The following is a 20,327-nucleotide window of genomic DNA, read 5'->3' as shown; positions in this document are numbered from 1 at the left end:
GTACAGTAAAGGCATGTACTGTACACACACACCCACACTGTGTGGGGGTGTGTGTGTGTGTGTGTGTGTGTGTTAGTCTGTGTTGGCATTAATTTACCACGTGTTAGAGGGGCAATCAACGTTAGAATATCTCTTAAGCGACCGTGTAATCAATCATCAGACCCGCGTACACGGCCCATATAAATTAAACCTGGAAGAGATTAAAGTAGGTCAATGATATCCAGACATAGACATACGCACACACACACGCACGCACACGCACACACACCTGAGTAAACAGTTAGTACTGGCTTCAAATCTTTTTCGGTTCCTATTAAATCTAATGATTATGAGGAGATATACTCATTTAACATTTATTGAATACAAAACATCTACAAACATACAGTAAGCATAACATTTATGCGACAGCAAAAGGTAAAAGGTAGCTAGCATGGCCTATAGGCCGGCCGTGGATTTGTCGCTCAGACCCCCCTCAGTCCCCCCTCAGTCCCCCCTCAGCCCCCCCTCAGCCCCCAGGGCTTACAGCAGAAGATTTCTCAAGATGCATTGTGACAATTAACAAAGTCATTTAAAAATGTGAGAAGTGGAACTGATTCCAACTCAACTTTGTCAGAAACTATTGAAGTACCAAACTTCAGTCAACGCCCCTCCGCAGTACTCACTGGTACCAGTCCCTGTGAGTGTCCCCGTGGCTATCACCATGTCAGGGGATCTTAGGAGTTATTATATACTTATTGTATGCCATACTTAGTTATAGTACTTAGTTGTGTAGCATCTTATCCTAGCTATCTTTGTTTTGTACGGGATAGGTTAACCTAGCGATTGTTACTGCTGTGAACTTGGTTCTATGAACATCCTTACTGTACCGACAGCGATATATTGTTGTTTCTCCTTCTTCTGACTAGTGTACTTATTGTAAGTCGCTTTGGATGAAAGAGTCTGCCAAATTCCCTGAATATGAATGTACATTTAAAAGTCGTGTGCAGCAAATGTGTGTCTTTTGTCTTTTGCTGGGGAGCAAGTTTAAAGCTCAAGGACAAGCGACCCCACCTCGTTATCGAAGCACAAACATTAAAGGGCTTAGTAAGCGCTTAGTAAACCACGCTTAGTAAAACACGCACGCACGCATGAACGCGCGCACACACACTCTCTCCGACTCCCTCTCTGACTCTCTCTTCAGGCTCATAATTCTCTGTTTAAGTTTAGCTGAAAGGCATCCATCTACACTAGACGCACACACAGTTTTTGTATTAAGCAAAGTGAACAGATGCTAAGCCTAATGATGAGTCAGGTGTGTGTGTGAAGCAGTAGGGGTATGAGATGAAGACACAATGCAGGCGGTGCCAGTATGTGCAGATTGCGGCAGGTCTCTTACACACAAACTCACACACTGTGAGTGGTTGTTTGGATACGGTGGCGAGCAACCTTTATTCCATTACAGATATTGATACGGTGATCTCTCCGCCCCTCTTGGCACTTTGCTGTATCTCCTCCTCTTCTTCACCTCCTTTCTTCCTCACACTCAGCATCTTTTTACTTTAACGTGACCTTTGAAGTTGAACCTTGTCTGCTGTGTGTGTGTGTGCCCATGTGCCCGTACTGATGGAGGTGAGACGGGGCCTTGCACTCTGCCCCCTCCTGGGCTGCTGTCACCAGATCTACGTCCAGCCTCCATGGCTGCGTCCCCATTCCCACCCTCTGCGGTGCGTCTGTTTGCCTTAGCCCTCTCAATTTTCCATCCTCGCTATCTTCTCTCTCTCTCACGTGTTTCCCACACTCTCTGCTGCACCCCTGTTCTCTCTCACTACCTCTCACTCTATCCCTCACTTCCATGTTGCTTAAGCATCTAAATTAGCATTTATTTGATGAATCATATCAATTTGAAATGATGACAACAACAATCAGCACATGAAGAGCATACACAATACACAACGCTAAGAAGTGCTGAACAACCTAAATGTCTGGATGGTGACCACCATAACCTTTTATCAGGCTGTTATTGTTGTATAGCGAGTCCTGTTATTGTCACAGCTGTGTGCTCCGCGGAGGAGGCTGGTGGCTGTGGACACTGTGTCCCTTCCCTGTGTGAGCGCTGGTGCCATGGCGTACCGACAGAGAGAAGGACCGACCCGTGTTACACAGCCTTTCTTCGCTCTCTGTTTCTCACTTCTCCACTCCTTCTTTTCAAACCCTAGTGATTGACAATAATCACACTTTAATGGCAATACCAGAAGCATCATGTTGTCAGTTTGTTTCATCAAGTAAAGAATCTTGATGCCTTAGTGCATTTTTATAAATTGCAAATAATAAATTTCCTTTGAAGAACAAACTGGCAAGGTGTTCCAAGTCCCATTTTGGTTGAGAAGGGCAATGTCACATCAGTGTTGATATCACTTAGTTCAAGGCTGTCTTCATGTTCAGCAGCTGGCCATGTCTGAACTGAGTATGTTTTCTTGTTTTTGTGGGAAATATGCCTCTCAAAGTTTTTACTTGCTGTAGTTTCGCTGAAGCAGAACCTCCCATTGTTCCCTGAGTTCTGTGGTTCCCAACCATCTCTGGCCTGTGACCTCATTTCTAGCTGAAGATGTTAGGGACCTAAACTTCCACATTTTGCATCTGCCTCCACACCAACAGTTATTACCCTATCCACTACTGCTGAAATGACATTGGTGAATGTCATCAAATTTCTCCATTAAAAACTGAAGTAATAATTGCCGTGGTCATTTTCCTATATACAAGTCTCAGCAAAAAGTTGCATTAGGGCATAAGGCATTACAAGAAAAGAAAAGGAAATATTTTACTTGGTACAAATCTCAGTAACGCACGTTACAATGCACTTTAAACCCGAAATTAACTTATTTGTTTTTATACAAATTAGCCAACACCGTGAGATTCGCAGAGGAGAAAAAAATCTGCGCAAATGTTTACTTCCTCTTACTGCTAGAGGAGGAGATCACGGCAACAGCAGAGTCCAGGGGGGCTGGTTGTAGTCTTTTGACTCGGTTCTCCGTATCAACAGTGGGGCTAGAACGGAGTGAAAAGACTACAACCAGCCTGCCTTTCCGTTCCCGGTCAAGGAGCAATGTTCCCGCCATTGAGGCTCCTGGTTCCATCGGACAAATTTCTATGGGAAAAAAACATGGGGTTTTTGAATTATCGTGCATAACAAACTCTGTAGGTGGCGAAGAAGTAAAAGCTTCTCACAGTTTGAACTACACACATTTTCCATCTAGATTCCACTTGGATTTTGGATTGTCGGTGCCGTTAAAGTAGTTAACTATTAGGGCTGGGTAAAAAAATTGATTGAATTGATTTTGGATCGACTTCATTACAATTTTGCAATATCGATTCATAGGGCATAAAATAGATTAGTTTTTTTATTATTTTTTTGTTACCATTATTATTATTTTTGCACTTTAATAAACTACCTTAATGCAATTTGCAGTGATGGAATGTTGTGGTTCAAGTACGCTTTCACAGTACTACCTTTCTAATTTCAAAATTGCACTTTTGAGACTTGAAACAGTTTTATTTACAGCTCAAATTTAAACTTTCCAATTAACAAGTTTGCACTTAAAACCTGTTGTTTAAGATGAGGAGAAAAAATAAAGTACATTTGTATTTTGTAACACAGTTGAGCCATTTTCATTATTTAAGAGCAGATTGAATCCAATCGTGATTAATCGATTCAGAACCTTATGAATCTAAATCGAATCGATTTAGGAAATTGGCCACGATACCCAGCCCTATTAACTATTATGAAGAAGCGTTAACGGCACCGACAATCCAAAAATCAAGAGGAATCTAGATGGAAAAAATGTGTAGTTCAAAACATGAGCAGCTTTTACTTCTTTGCCACCTACGATCATTCAAAAACACCATGTTATTTCCCAAAGACATTTGACTGATGGAACCGGAGCCTCTGAGGGGGGACTTATTCTTCAGAGGTCTATGAGTCTTCCAACCGAAATCAATGGATTTACAAGATGCCAAATAAAACACGACAGAAACTGTATTTAGGTGAGTGCTGCATGCAGCGCTCCTATATTGTTCGTCTCAAGTTTTATTCATTCTTTCTTTATTATTCTGTACAAACTTTGGGACCTATCTCCTTCCTAAATTTTTCACTTAGAGACTCCATTCCAATTTTAAAATATTTTTTTCAAATACCTGAGACAGGACAAACTTTGGTGTCAACCTCTCTATTTCATCCCAGACAAACCAGAAAGGGAGCTCAATGTCTTTTTTTTTTTTTTTTTTTTTTACAATCTACCGTAGTAGGCTCTAGCTCTATTGATTTCAATATGAATACCTCAAGTGACAGTACTTCTATTATAAAATGTATTGCACCATGAGCCATTACTGCGACCATTATATTGTACTTTTGTTAGCCTTAAGCTTAGCTCAGTCATTATGCCATACCACATCACCTCCTGCTGCGTAATGAGCAGCATTGAACACAAGAAGATCTATTGAGAACACCAAATCCATATTTCCTGTTATTTTGGTGAAATTAATGCTAAAGTAATCTAAAAGTAATGTAATGCCTCACAATTCAAAGACAGAAATATTGTAATAATGTTTTTAATATTTTAACTAATTTGAAATGACAGTAACAAGTAATAAATAATGCATTACTCTTTTGAAGTAACTTCCCAACACTGCAAGTCTATGAGACTTAAAACAAACAAAAAGGTTTGCTAAAATGTAATTTATTTTCTGAGTTTTCCTAAATTCTGCAGTTTTTCACTGGTTACCCACTGAGACAACTGCATCAGGATTCTCCTCATGTTTCTGACAATCGAAAGTCTGCACAAATCTAGGTGGACACGCCCACTAGTGATGTCAGAAGGGGCAGATTTTCGAAGCAGCTTGTGAGGGCTGATCACACTCAGACCTGGTGCTATAATATGTCCCCTTTAACAGAATCCAACTGTCCCACCAGACTCCCCAATGGCAGTACTAAAGACGCTGAGGGCGGAGATGGAGGGTTTTACAGGAGGAGTTAGTTGAGAAGTAGCTAGCTATACCGATCAGACTGAAGACCTTATTGCACCCGCTACTCGGATAATGTTTCTTAATTCGCTATAAGGATTAAGCTCAATGTGGCTGCTATTGTGTGTAGTGTAATAATGTAATGCCTGGATGTTACATTTATGTCTCCCTTTAGATATGCATTAACTTAATGGTTAGTAATGTACCAATTCAATTCCTATTTTATGTGTATATTTGTCTAGAGTCATGTTTTCTTTTTTTTCTAGTGCGGATATCGGTTGCTTTGTAATTATCTTGTGGTTCATTATGGAAAAACAACAAACACTGCTACCATTAAACAAAGGAAATCCAATCTAGCAGTGTCCCTTGACCTCAAGCTGTAGAGACATATGAGATATTCAGCCAGCAATGGAGAGGGAGAGAGGGACTAATTGTGTTGGGAGTTAGAGGCGTGTGTGTGTGTGTGTGTGTGTGTGTGTGTGTGTGTGTGTGTGTGTGTGTGTGTGTGTGTGTGTGTGTGTGTGTGTGTGTGTGTGTGTGTGTGTGTGTGTGTGTGTGTGTGTGTGTGTGTAAACAGTGGTCCTCAGAGCAGTCGTCCCTCTGTCTGGACGTGGGGACACTGGTGATGTGCAGCTGGCTGCTGGACATTGAGTTGGAGAGAGGGGGAGGCGTGCTGGGAGAGAGGGAGAGGACAAATAAAGACAAGAGTCTAGAGACTCTAGGACCCGTACCGCTTGAATACCACTGATCTATTGATCCCATGGCTGCCATACTGGATTGTGTGTGTGGCTGTGTGTGTGTGTGTCTTCCCTCTCCCTCTCCCTGCCTGACTGCCTGTGACTTGTGCTTCCCAAAATGAACCACTCTAGATGCATTTAAATTCTGCCTGCATCGCAGTGTGAATTAAAACTCCTCCATATACTGACAGCTTCCCTCCTCTTCCTTTCTCTCATGACTTCCGTAGCTAACCGTCCTGCGCTCTCTCTCTCTCTCTCTCTCTCTGTCCCTCTGCCCCCCCTCTGTCTCTGTCGTCTCCTACCCCTGGAGACCCCTGTTATTTACAGTACACCCCCTTCCCCCATGTGTATTCATGTATCTACCCAGCCCCCTCCTCCATCTATTCATCCATCATTCCCCTCCTGATGCCCCCACCCCCCTGTTGCTGTGAATTCTTGACCCCCCCCAATTATTGACCTCTGGCAATGTCTACACACGTACACACACAAGCGTATCACACTGGCTGCCGTTCCGTATCCGGCCACACACACACACACACATACACACACACACACACACACACACACACACACACACACACACACACACACACACACACACACACACACACACACACACACACACACACACACACACACACACACACACACACACACTGTCAGGGAGCTCATTAGTCCAAGTTAGTGATGGTTTGCTCGGGCAGAACGTTGCACTCCCTGGTCATTTTGGGTTGACAATCTGGACTATGGCCAGGTGTGTGTGTGTGTGTGTTCTGAGCCTTGTGAATTAGAGTTCAATATTCGGGGACTCCGATATTTCAGCCTTGGGAAGTTGGCTACAAACAACACGCCACCCAAGAGACGCATCAACAAACACCCTAACACTCACATTTACCCACATGATGTGCGCTACGTGTGAAGACAGGTCAACCCAGTCGCCGCGTGCAAAGTATTTCCTCAGGCCAGCTTCATCTTGTCCCAGTCAGTGTTGCCAGATTTCCCACCCAATCTTGCAACACTGGTCCCAGTACAGTGCGGCCAAGAAGAACCTCTTTCTCTGGCCCTCCCAGAGAAGCACACACTCATGTAGAGGAAAGCGTCCGCCGCTGGCGAGTGCTGCAGGGTAACAAAGTTGTCAAAGAACAGTATCGACGGAGGGAGAGCTTCTCTCACTCAGAGGCAGGACATACAGACTACAGGTGTAATGAATGTGTGTGTCTGTGTTTTCCTAAAATTGGAAACACATTAGACATATGTAAGAAAATCATGTTTGTATTAAAGGGCAATTCCGATGTGTAGTATTTTCGCTCGGTTCTCCGCATCAACAGTGGGTCTAGTACCGAGTGAAAAGACTACAACCACCCCCCCCTTTCCGTTTCAAGCCAGCCATTGTGAAGCAGGCAGGGGCGGTTCGAAATTAGCCAAATGCTCGAGACAGGACCCATATTAAAAGGGTGTTAACAACTCTATTTCATCCTCGACAAACCAGAAAGTGGGCTCAATGTTCAAAATACCGGAATTGTCCTTTAATGATTTCAGAAGACATTAAGTGTTTGTGTGTACGTATGGGTGTCCACTCTGCTGTGTGGTTCTGGGTAATCTCTAAAGTGTTGATTAAGCCGCAGTCCGTCCCCCTGGGGTCATCTAGATCTGTGATTGGCGGAGCCAGGGAGGCATGGCCCTACTGGGTTGTTCAGTAGATCGTCAGACAATAAGTGGAGACAATAAAGAACTCACTTCTCCTTCTTTGTGTCTCTCTCACTGTCTCTGAGCTCCTCTCTCCCTCCCTCTGCTGGGTCTTCTCAGGGGTCCCCTAGATGGTACCCCCCTTGGCCCGTGTCCCCCTGCGTGGTACCCCCCTTGGCCCGTGCCCAGGTCCCTCTCGCTGCTCTCAAGGCCCCCCCTGGTCGGTCGGGATAGAGCTCTTCATCAACAGTAGACACCATGGTCTTTACAAAGTCCTCATTCCAGTAACAGGGATGCAGATTTGAGTCGATGAGTGAAATAAAGGACTGATCTGTTATCTGTCAACAGCTTCAGATTTGTTCAAGCTAAATATATGATCATCGGTCCTTTCAGCTGTGGGTGACCAGGGCTTGGCACCTCAGTGGGTTGCAGGTAGTCTTCCTCAGGCGTAAAGTTTGCGTCTTTCCTTCTGTTCATTGCTTGGCTCTGTGTAATGTGTGTCTTCTCATTGAGTTTGTTTGTTTCCATTCAGGTTATCTCCCTTTTTTTTAATCTGTAGAACAGGTTCACTCACTGAACTTTGACCTCAAGACAACCAGTATTGATTAAGATGGAGTCTTCCTTTTACTACCTGCATTCCGACAGGTCCCATCTCCTCCAGCGAGTGCTGGCTGTGATTGGTCAACCAGGCCTGCTTTGACCTATACGCATTGGTTTTGTGTGGCTATCATCTCACCTTGTATCTCAAGTGCTTCTGGCCTTTGGACCCCTTGTGAAACACGAGTGACGGCTCACAGTAGCACTTCTCAATCAAAGAGCAGGAGGCAGGGTTTGCTAAGCCTTCACCTCGGATTTGGAATTGGCTCTCATTGCTGTTTCCCTCGTGAATAGCAATCCATTCATCCCTTTGTGTGATCATGGCGGATGAACCTGCTTTTGAAATGTCCAGGTTCTCCGTGTGTTGGATGCTCCAGTGTAGGCCTACTGGTGGAGGCCCACCCCTGGACCCCAAAGCGGGACACCTTCACGCGGCCTGTTCATCTGGGATCAATTAGCCCAGAAGGCGTGCGTAACTGAGGGCCTATTTCTGCCCGGGCTCAGGGTAATGACAGGCTTCCAACCAGGGTTGCCTTTATTCCGGAAAAGTTCAAAGATGGAAGTTGTTTTGTTTTTGCCTCTTTCTTTCTCAGAGGTGCATCTGAGCATCTATTTCTGCCCCTCTTGTGTTTGGCATTGCTTAATTAAGCCCTTGGGCCACCATCATGGCCACGGAGAGGAATTCTACCCAGAGAGCCATTCTTCATCGAGTCTCTGCATTTATTGTCGGGGAAAACCCCAAATCACCCTCACATCTCAGGCACATCTCTGGCTCTGTGCTTTCAGGTCTCCTTTCCACAGGTCTACAGTGTTGTGACTCTCCTGTCTTTTTTGTTTCCCTCATGCATCCATACTTTTTTCTAATTTGTTTTGTGTCAGTAGGAGGCCAGTGGCCTCCTGTTGCTTTTTCTGCCCATAAAAAGGAACGGCTTTATGTGTTATTCAACAAACCGCATAGTCAGACTGCAACCAGCGCACTCTGGTGTTTAAGGCTTCATATGAGCATCACTTCTGGTCTATAAATAAACCTTGATCTATGGGGTCTGGTATTTACTTCTTCATCCTTCCCACACTATACCGCTCTATCACTATCACGGTCCCTCATAACTCGGTAAAGGGATGGATTTCCAGAAAAACACTGCCTGCTGTATCCCTTATAGCTTTGGCGTGGGTTCCTCACCTACTGCGAGCAGAGCAGGGCTGCAGGCAGTGAGTCACATCTCAGCACTCCTCCTTAATAGACCATTGGCTTTGCGCCGCGTTTGGTTGACTCAAGACAAGGACAGCTCTTCTAATCCATGCCAACAAATCGTCAACCTGCAGATAAGCGAAGTAAATGAGTAATCTCTCCAAGCTGGTTCTGGCTCCATCTGATCTAATCACTGTCTGTTGGTTCATGGAGATCCTTCTAGGTCCTTCCACTCAGTAGATGTTGTTCAGTTGTTGGCTGAGCGGCTCGTCTGATTCCCAAGCAATGACCTTGAAGGCTTGATAACCTAATCATAAGACTTCCTTAATATGCTTCGGATCCACGCGCCAGCGAGGGATCGCGTGTGTGTGTGTGTGTGTGTGTGTGTGTGTGTGTGTGTGTGTGTGTGTGTGTGTGTGTGTGTGTGTGTGTGTGTGTGTGTGTTTGTTAAGTAAAGGGACAATTACTATCGTGGTGTGTGATAAGGGGCTTGTGATTATCCAAATGCCCCCTGTATAATTCAAATGCATTTAATTATATGAGTAAAGAACAGAGGCCTTGTGAACAGGACAGTTCAGGGGCACATATTTAACTTTGATCCCTTTTATTACCACCAGTGATAGGACTGCTGCAACGCCACCAAACAATTACAATAACATGATTAGGCTTACTTATTATGCCTCTTGTTAATCATTGGCCGGAGCGTGGTGGCTTAACGCCCCGGTGCTGCTGGGACCTGGAGAGGAGAAGAAGGAAGCCTTCAAACTTTCCTCTTCATGTTCGGTTCTGGTGGCCGAGGGGGATTCTGGGAAGGGAGACGTGAGATTGTGTGTGTGTGTGTGTGTGTGTGTGTGTGTGTGTGTGTGTGTGTGTGTGTGTGTGTGTGTGTGTGTGTGTGTGTGTGTGTGTGTGTGTGTGTGTGTGTGTGTGTGTGTTCCTGATATTTAGGATTTATTTCAAATGTATTTGGTGCAATCTTATTTGGAGGCATGTGCCCAGTTCATAACAGGAGTATGGGCAACATGCAAGTAACTCTAACTGTGTGTGTGTGTGTGTGTGTGTGTGTGTGTGTGTGTGTGTGTGTGTGTGTGTGTGTGTGTGTGTGTGTGTGTGTGTGTGTGTGTGTGTGTGTGTCTGTCTGTGTGTTCCTCCCCTCCAGATGTATGGGCGCTACACCCAGGAGCTGGGGGTGTATGCCAAGGAGGAGGCGGCTCGCCTGCGGGAAGGAGGCCAGCGCCGCTCCGTCGGCCGCTCCTTGGACCTGCTGGAGTATGACAAGGGACGCTGTGCCAAGTGTCGCAGTGAGTACGCCCAGAAGACTGGCATTAACCCCCCAGAATACTCCCTATAACCCACCAGACCGCTGCCCATACCCCAGAGTCCTCCCCAGTGTGGGGGCCCCTGATACAGACCCAGGCACCCGGGACCAACAGCAAGGTCCTGACAGATCAGGGCTCCCGGGACCAGCAGCAAGGTCCTGACAGATCAGGGCTCCCGGGACCAGCAGCAAGGTCCTGACAGACCTGCGCTCCCGGGACCAGCAACAGGGTCCCAGTAGGGTGGTGTTGTGTTAATGAAGAGGCTCGAGACATTAGCTGCAGTACATGAGGTCTACAGGTGAGGGTGTTTGACCCCAAGATGAAGGTTCCGGGTCCCCTGGTCCGCAGGCTGCTGCACTGTGGACACCCTTTATCCCGATCTACCTGCAATGAATGAATGAGTAAATTAATGAACATGCCATGGGGAAATAGTTGTTGCCGAATCGTCTCATGGCATCTTTTAGCTGGCCTGAAGTATTGCAATATTTCGCAAACCGTGGTGAATTTGTGATAAGGCTAATCAAAATTTGATGATACATGCGTAATAACGCAGACAGCTGTTCTTGTGGTTTAAGTCCAGGCTGTGTACGGAGCGAATGCTGGTTTCGCATATCTCAGGTCCTTTATAACGTACACCTGGATCACACCTTGAGTTCAGGTCCTTTATAACGTACACTTGGAGGACACCTTGAGGCTCAGCCTGGATGCTTCAATGACAGGGTGAGATCTATTCCTGTTCACTCACAGCCCATCTCATTGTTCAGTGGGGTCTGTCATAGTGGGCCTCCATGTTTTAGGTCAATGAGAGCCTGTTAATATCCGATGCCAAGCCGAGCTAGGTAAGGGCCTAGGTTCTCAACTGTCATTTCCATTGCGTATTATTTGTATTTAAAGTGATATGTTGAGGGGGGCAATTATGTTCACTGTCAATAGTTTTGGGATATAATCACACTTGAGTCTACTAGAATATATCTAGATAAGGAAGAAGGATAAATATTACAAATATAACTTGCATCCCATTTTACTATGGTTGCATTATGCATCATCATTGCACAGAAGAGAACTACATATGATCTCTCTGACACATTGACCGCCTTAACACTGACTGGTAGTAAAGTGCAGGAAAGCTAAATTCCTTGGCCCCTTCGTCCCCGACTGCAGAGTCGGCCTCTGCATGGCATTACCCCTGGAGTGCTGACTGGAAGCCTCCAGATGTGTGAGAAGGTTTAATACAGACTTGACGGGTGTCTGCAGGCGTGACAACAGGAACCTTCCAGGGTGTGTTCAGTGATGCTCCTTCTCTATGTTTGTTGCAGCCTTAGCAGTTGGTTCATTATTGTCATAATGAGCACACACTGTTAAAAAAATATTATGTCAATGATGGTGTTGCAAGGAAAGTTTGACAGGTCGAGGTTGGATGTGAATAAATATTCTGTGACGTGACATGGGAAATCAATTCACTTGCTTGTGAAGATTGATTGCTTTTTTTTCATTCATTATCGTCTTACTTCAGAGCCGAAATTGTATTTGTACTTTTACTTGACATATTATTTAACTTTTTCATGGTATAAAATAATACTTCTGCCAAGCTATAATTAATGAAAACATTCATGATGTAATGTTCTCTCTTTCGCTCAGTCTCTGGCAAATGACTGTTGTAAATAAGCACCCTCTTCTGTTTCGAATAAGGTAATGCACCCGTTGTTCGTACACCTCTCCCAACGCTGTGTGTGTGTGTGTGTGTGTGTGTGTGTGTGTGTGTGTGTGTGTGTGTGTGTGTGTGTGTGTGTGTGTGTGTGTGTGTGTGTGTGTGTGTGTGTGTGTGTGTGTGTGTGTGTGTGTGTTGTTCTAGCTGTGCTTTTGTCCTCTCAGCTTCCATCTCAGAAATGATTTAATCTAGATGCTTCTAGTAGTGATGATTCTGAATTTGATTAGATTAGATTCAATATCGATTTGGTTGGGATATTTTGGTTACAATACCAATTCTGCTTGAATATGAAAGCGCTTGTAAGAGATGCGGTTGTGTCCAGTGTTTATCTCTGTAGTACTCCTGATACCCGTGTACCCGAGCGGATGTCTCCAGGGTGTCTCGACTTCTCTGTTTAATCTGCCCCTTCAGAGTTAAATCTACCGGGTCCCTAGTCTGAATCTACCGGGCCCTTAGTCTAAGGCCCAATCCGGATTCATTGCTCTACAAAAATCTCCACCTTAACCCTACCCCTACCCCTTACCCCTACCTCTTAACCTTACCCCTCAGCCCTACCCGTATGAAATGGGACGACAACCCTTCAAGATCCAGTTACAGTACGTCATTAGTAGTCGTTGACGGGGTTCTGATCTTTTTCTGGAATTTTACTGTATAGTTTCAGTTTAAATGTTTTAGGAATGCAACCTTACCCACAAGGAAAAACGTGGTATGATTAGATAAGAATATCATTCATGCTGACAATCTGTTAGAAACTGCAGAAACTTTATTTTGGATCAAACATTATACAAGATCAACATAATATATAAAACCCGAATAAACATAGAATTTGAGGTAGTATGCCATTCATGTAAAACATAAATATTAGGGGTGTAATGATTCACCGATTCAAATCGGTATCTGATTGGATTAACACAGATGCGACTAAATTGATATGTGGGCCCCTGAATCGATTTAAAATGACCAAGAATCTGTCGATGCACCGATTTAAACGTTGTGAATCGGTTGTGAATAATTTTCACAAGGTACAGGAATGCAGGTGTTTAATATAGTGTATATGTTCATATATATATATGTATTTCGATATACATGGTGGAATTTATATAATATTGAATGTTTAATTAAATATTAATAATAGATAACTAGAAAATATTATTAGATAAATACGACAATATTATTAGATAAATACGTCATTGTAATTGGTAATGAATTTTACTTTACTTTACTTAGCGGCATTTGGCAGACGCCTTTGTCCAAGGCGACATACGACATATAAAAAAACACATCATGACAGTAAGTGCCAACATAGCACAAACTGATAGAAGAAGGGGAAGTGAACATTTGTTTTTAGAAGGACTGAGTGATCTGGACCCTAAGCGTCTAAGGCAGGGTGGAACAGCTGAAATAGGTGAGTCTTTAGATGTTTTTTAAAAGTGTCCAGACTGGGGGCCGAGCGGATGGGGCCCGGGATGTCGTTCCACCATTGTGGCAACAGGAAGGAAGACAGTCTTGACTGGGACTTTGTGGTGGTGTTGGCGCGGCGTAGGAGATGTTCCTGGGAGGAGCGCAGGGGTCTGGCAGGGGTGTAGGGCTGTATAAGCTCACTGAGATAAGATGGCGCGGACCCTGCGAGAACCCTGTAGGCCAGGGTCAAGAATTTGAATTTAATCCTGGCTTCGATGGGGAGCCAGTGCAGTGAGACCAGGAGAGGTGTTAAATGTGCCCTCTTTGGTTGTGAGAAGATGAGGCGGGCTGCTGCGTTCTGTATCATCTGGAGTGGTTTGATGGTACATGCTGGGAGGCCAGTCAGTACGGAGTTGCAGTAGTCGAGTTTTGACAAGACCATGGTCTGAACGAGAAGTTGGGCTGAGTACTGGGAGAGATAGGGTCTGATCTTCCTGATGTTGTATAGTGTGAATCTGCAGGATTTGGTGACTGTAGCAATATGTTCAGTAAAGGTAAGGCCATTGTCTATTATTACGCCCAAGTTTCGGGCAGTGTTGGTTGGTGACAGGGAGAGTGAATCCAACTGAACATTGATATGCTGGGAGATGCTCAGTTTAGCAGGGAAGACTAGCAGTTCAGTTTTTAGCAGGTTAAGCTGCAAGTGGTGATCTTTCATCCAGATAGAGATGTCCCTCAGGCAAGCAGAGGTCCTAGCCGAAATTGAGGGGTCTTCTGGGGAAAAGGACAGATAGAGTTGAGTGTCGTCTGCGTAGCAGTGATAAGAGAAGCCATGGGAGAGAATTATTTTGCCTAGTGGGGTGGTATAGATGGAGAAGAGAAGGGGGCCAAGGACTGAACCCTGGGGAACGCCAGTTGACAGCTTGTGAGGTTTGGATAGCTGCCCTTGTCAGGACACACCAAAAGATCGCCCTTCCAGGTACGATTTGAACTAATGGATGGCATGTCCTGAGAGTCCAATTCCTGTCAGTGTGGATAGCAGTGTGGCATTTTATACTATTGAAAACTAACGTATATTAATAATATATATATATTTTTTAATTTTACATCAGTAATTAGGAAGTTGATAACTCATTATGGATAAATAAATTATGGAGAAGGGTTGAGATTAAATAAGTTTTCTTCTACTCGCCCCTTTTCGAACAGGTAAAGCAAGTGTTGGACAGTTTATTTTCATTTGTGGTTTTCATTGTGTGTAAATATTGCTTTATTGTAACTGTCCATTTGTTTCATCATTTTATTTTATTGTTTACTATTGCTTTTTTTATTTACTTGTTCGAAATAAAGGCTAATAAGATTTTTTAAAACAAACGATTGCATTACTTGGCAGGGGATTAAAGCTTATCTTCAACCTGGGGTCCCTAGAACATGGAACATATGGATATCATACGACATGAGCCCAGCAGCGCCCCGACTGCGGGCTGCCCGACCGCGGGCTGCCCGATATGGAAAGCCAAGAGTGCCACAATCCGGCAGAAATTCGATGAGGAAGAAGTCGATGGGTGTGTCGCTTAGACGTCGTCATCGTCTTGCCGTCCCTCCCCGTTCTGTGATTGGTTCCCTAACTCAGGCGAAAACCGGATCCATGGAATCCAGCCTGCCTAGCAGCGCAAAATGAAATGAAAGGCAGCAGGGGTATACCCAGCCTGGTCGAGAGCTGCAGTGCCTGCCATCTTACGCCGTAACATATAGCTGTGTCGTCTTTACTAGTTTCACTACAATGTAATGACCACCACTAACTAGTGGAAAATACATTTGTGTCTAGTACAGCGTTATATTTATATATGTTAGGCTGTAGATTGAGATGGCAGTGTGCGAAATACCGTCAATATTCGGGGGTGTCCTCATCCCCAAATTGTTGGCAATACCGATCTAAATGTTCTCAATATGCAGTAGGCCATAACATTAAAATATTTCATGGATGCAAGCCAAGACAATCAGTCTATATCTACTGTATAGCCTACATGCCAACACACACACGCACTTAACAATTATTGATAATCCGATACCTATTTGTAAAGCCACAATGACATAGGAGGCTGCATTGGCTAAAGTTGTTGGGATGCACGTTGCTTTATAACAAGGAGAGGCAAAGTTTTGCATTACAATGCAAACACGACAATAATTGGCACCATTCTAGCGCACTTAGAAGAACAATCAACTGAATAAATGTCAGGTAGGCCTATGTAGCCTATCGGAGACGTGCACACAATCAGTGGACTTGCAAATGAGAGCCTGCAGTATGACCGATCTTCTGACATTATTTAACCATCCATCTACAACAAATACGATCAGACAGATACATAATTGAACACATACACAAAGCCCACAACAAGCCAAACATCACCACGGCAGGTGCACTCTCTCTCTCGCACAATCACACAATCACTCCAACCTCTCCAACTCCAAGGCTAGGCTGTTTCACTAAGACCACAACCAACCACCACTATGCAGTAGGCTACCTATGCACAACAATGCACAACAATCAGTTCTATACATCTCGTCTTTCTTCTGTTTGGCGCATATGGCTAATTTGCATACAAGCACAAGACTGGCTTAAGGAAGCTCATTGCATTCACATGAATAAAAAATATATATCACGTTATCTCATAATTACGAGATGATTATCTCAATCACAAGATAATTATCTCATAATAATGACATTGTATCTCATAATAACAAGATAGTTTCTCATAATTACGAGATATCCTTCCCCTAATTAGGTTCATTTGCACACGAACGTGCAAATTGTTGCACATTCACAGTCCTAACCAGTAGGTGGAGATATGTGTGTAGCCAGAAGGACCACACCATAATAGCCCCCGAGACCGAGACAAGACTACCGAAGGTCTCAGGAGTATTATGTTCAAATACATCAAAATGTATTTCCAAAAAAAATACTAACCTTCAAAATGTGTCAAAATAAGCTACAAAATACAACAGCCAAAACGTGTATCAAAATAAAATACTGTATTTTCAAAATGCTACAAAAAATATTTTTTAAACAACCTTTTTCTAATAGCCTTTTTCATCTATCCCTTCGCTTTGTACACTACATGGAAAAACATCTGAAAGCAAGAGACTCCTTCCATAATCAGTCAACAGATTAGATATGCTGACCCCTCATGTTAGAGACATCCCAATATAAACCTCGGCCCTGAGAAATGTTCGGTAACTCAAGGAACCCTTCCTTGCCACTATGAATCAGTGACAATACCTTAAAGACAAACAATCCAAATGGATGATTTATTTAGAAATTTTAACTAGGAAGCATTTTAACCTTTTCAGGTTGTTTTTAACACCATCACTACCAAACTTATGGTGAATAATTTGTATACACCTGAAACTGGTGTGTGCACAACCTCTAGCAATGTAAATACCAAACAATTTATGACATTATCAATCATTTCTTATTTTAAATGTGCAAGAGGTTGGAAATGTCCTTGTTTGAGGTAGGAAATGATCTTGTCAAGTCACCATAGCACTGAAATATTTCACAGGAGAGAGAACATAGACAAATTTAGAGTTGAGAAAAAAACTGAAAAACAGAAAAAGGAAAGGAAATAGCAAACTCAAGTGTGCTATCAAAGCTTGTGAACTCAAGTCCTTGTGCTGTCCTTGTGTGAGCAAAGGAGGATGTGTAACCTTAGCCACCTTAGCTAGTGGTGTCCCCTCAGTTGATGCCTTTAAGCACAACTAACTTCTCAAACAGTGTTGCATTCAGATGACGCCTATTGGGCCTGTTAATCAGTCCAGCAAAGGAAAATAATGCTACACTGGAGCAGAAGACGGAATGATGGTATTGAACCAAAAAGGTTTTTGATGAGGGGGTACTGTTCCAAGGATGGCAAGTCCTTCCTTTGGTCCTCTAAAAAATGCAGTGACTCTAGCTCAGCCTTGCTGTGAGTCGGCTTCTGGAAAACCTGAACGCCTCCTGTGAAGATGAAGAAGTCACCCTCTTCCTCTTGTGGCAGCATCAGTTCTTGTATTCTTTTTTTTTTACTTGCCATTTGTGGAGGCAGCCAGCGCATCTTAAAGTACGGATGGGTCACACTCGCCTGGATCGCTTCATTCACTTCTGGACGAAGTACTAGAAAGGCACCAAATTTGCCCTGGAAACCATCCACTATGGCATGCAGAAGGTGTGAGCAGAAACGGAGGTTGTTGGCATGCAGTGCTTCAAGCTTTGCCTCAACTGCAAATAAGGTCGGAATTAATTCTGCGTAATAGCACGGGGACTGGCTCTGCAATCGATCAATTGCCTGCGCAAGGTGTTTCAGGACTTTGGTATATTCTTTGATGTACTCCATCTCTGCATCCTTAAATAATGGCAGGTTTAACTTTTTCATGAGATCAGGGCGTGTCTCGCGAATGCTGCAGAGCTGATGAGGGCTGTCATATAGAGTTCCAACGTGTTGCACAAGGTGTAATCAACCAGAATTTTTGTACTGCAGAAAGCACTTCAGCGCTTTTAGGCCTTACTGCTGCGTTCCACAGTCCAGAACATTTTCCCATTGTAGAGTTGTTAAGATGCGACAAGCGAGAATGTTCTTTCATGGCCTTTTTTGCATCAGTTGTAGCAACTATAAATGAGAGATCTTCTCCATCATTTTGACCCTCCTCTTCCATACACACTGCTGAAATATTAAATTCTTTAAATGCTTTGACGAAATTGGACCCATTTTCTGTTACTGTAGCAACACCACATTCCTGGGACAGCCCATATTCGGCGTGGATTTCATCCAGTGTCTCCGCAATTCGATTGTAATGTGTGTGGACTAGGGAAATGGCGGCATGCTAGTGCTGTAGACAGGCGATCCAATGTATCTGGCTGAATCCAGTGTGCTGTCACACCAAAAAAGCTTTTAACACTGGTAGACTAAATGTCAGCAGTGGTACATAGGTGCTGGACACCTTTCAAGACTTCTTTCAAAGCATCCACTTTTGTTGTAAAGTCATTGTCAATAATTCTTGAGATTACAGTTGCTTCTGGGTTCACGCCCTGAACGAGGTCAATTAATTCTTGCTGCTCAACATTTGAAAGAAGATGCATTCCTTTAACATAGGCAGTGATTAAGTCATCTACTTTTTTATGAGAGATCTGGGGTCTCATTTATAAAACTGTGCGTGGGATCTTTACTAAAAGTGTACGTGCACCCAAAAGCCAAGTTTTGCATGCGCCAAAAAATATTCAGACTTATAAAACCCTGCGTACGCACACCTCTAAGTAATCTTTGCTTTATAAATCACAGAGTGCCTACAAGTGTGCGCAGCTGAATCAACTTCACGTTCCGCCCTGTACACACCCCTTTTTTACCATAAATGGTCAATGCAAACGACCTCATGAATGCGATCTGCATATAAAACAGACTCAGATGCAAGCATTATGTCGTGTCGGAAACAATGGCAGAAGGACTGAGAAAAGCAGAAAAGCAAAATTTCACGGAGGTTGAAGTGGAGACACTTGTGGGTGAGGTGGAGGCCCGAAAAGTAGTTTTGTTCGGCGATCACGGGATTGGGATCACTAACAATCCCGTGATCGTTAGTGATCGATCACGGGAATTTATAACCTTACGCAACGGTTATAAATGACACCCATTTCACGCATTTCTGGGAGAAAACCCTGTAAACAACTATGTCTGCTTGTGTGTGGTACCGATGGTCCTTTTCTTTCCACTGCTGAAACCCTGCTTGTGTGGCTCAAACTCTGGAAGTATCTCACCTAGTCAAATCTACTGGGCCCTTAGTCTTAATCTACCTACCGGGCTCCTAGTCACAATCTACCAGGCCCTTAGTCTAAAACTACCGGGCCCCTAATCTAAATCTACCAGGCCCTTAGTCTAGATCTACCTGGCCCCTAGTCTAGATCTACCTGGCCCCAAGTCTAAATCTACCGGGCCCTTAGTCTAAATCTATTGGACCTTTAGTAAATCTACCGGGCCCTTTCTCTAAATCATTGGTTCTCAAAGTGTGGCCTGCGGGCCAATGGGGGCCTGCAGAAACATTCCTGGCGGCCCGCAATGACATACAGATGTAAGTAAAAAAATATATATATATATATATTTTTTATTATTATATCAATATTAATTTAAACAAAAATAAATAAATGTAAAGAGAAAAGTCGACTCTCTAGCTTTTATTTAAATCCTGTTGCTAAGTTAGTTTTGTTGTCATTTTGTTAGTTTTAATCCGCCTGTACATTACTTTGAAAGGATGAACCTCAGTTTCATGATTTAGACAAGACTATTTGACCTTTAGATTTTCGTTTTTCGGCCACGAATTTTCATTTCGGTGCATCCCTAGTTTAACCTAAATTAAGAATATTATAGATTCTTATGAATTCTTTCTGCTTACCGTCCTACTCCTACTCGCTCTACCTAGGCGCCAGCCCTCACCTGAAGTACCCAGAGTACCTTCAGGATGTGAGAATAGTCTGATGCGTCTTATCTCTGGCTGTTTGTTGCATGTGTGAAAGGGCAATTCTGGGTCATCTCCGGACCTGATTCCCCGGATAATCTCACGAGTTCCACCTGAGTTCAGGGTTGAGAGGCTTGGAGGACACGAACCTCCTACCGCCTGCTTAGCCACAAGGTCTCCTTCATCTGCTCCGAAGTAGTTGGTGTCATAGACATTGT

At 43.8% G+C, this 20,327-nt stretch overlaps 1 protein-coding gene across 5 annotated transcripts in view; it reads left to right on the top strand.

Moving 5' to 3' along the window:
* Nucleotides 1-20,327, top strand: part of clcn2b (chloride channel, voltage-sensitive 2b) — a 112,748-nt gene that overhangs the window by 11,128 nt on the left and 81,293 nt on the right. For all 5 annotated transcript variants that reach the window (XM_030380634.1, XM_030380630.1, XM_030380631.1 and 2 more), the window contains exon 2: nt 10,364-10,505. In XM_030380634.1, coding sequence (XP_030236494.1) covers nt 10,364-10,505 — 142 coding nt within the window. The remainder of the gene's footprint in view (nt 1-10,363; nt 10,506-20,327) is intronic.

Source organism: Gadus morhua, chromosome 16 (genome assembly GCF_902167405.1).
Source record: "Gadus morhua chromosome 16, gadMor3.0, whole genome shotgun sequence".
Taxonomy (NCBI): domain Eukaryota; kingdom Metazoa; phylum Chordata; class Actinopteri; order Gadiformes; family Gadidae; genus Gadus; species Gadus morhua.
This window is presented reverse-complemented; position numbering and strand designations above follow the sequence as displayed.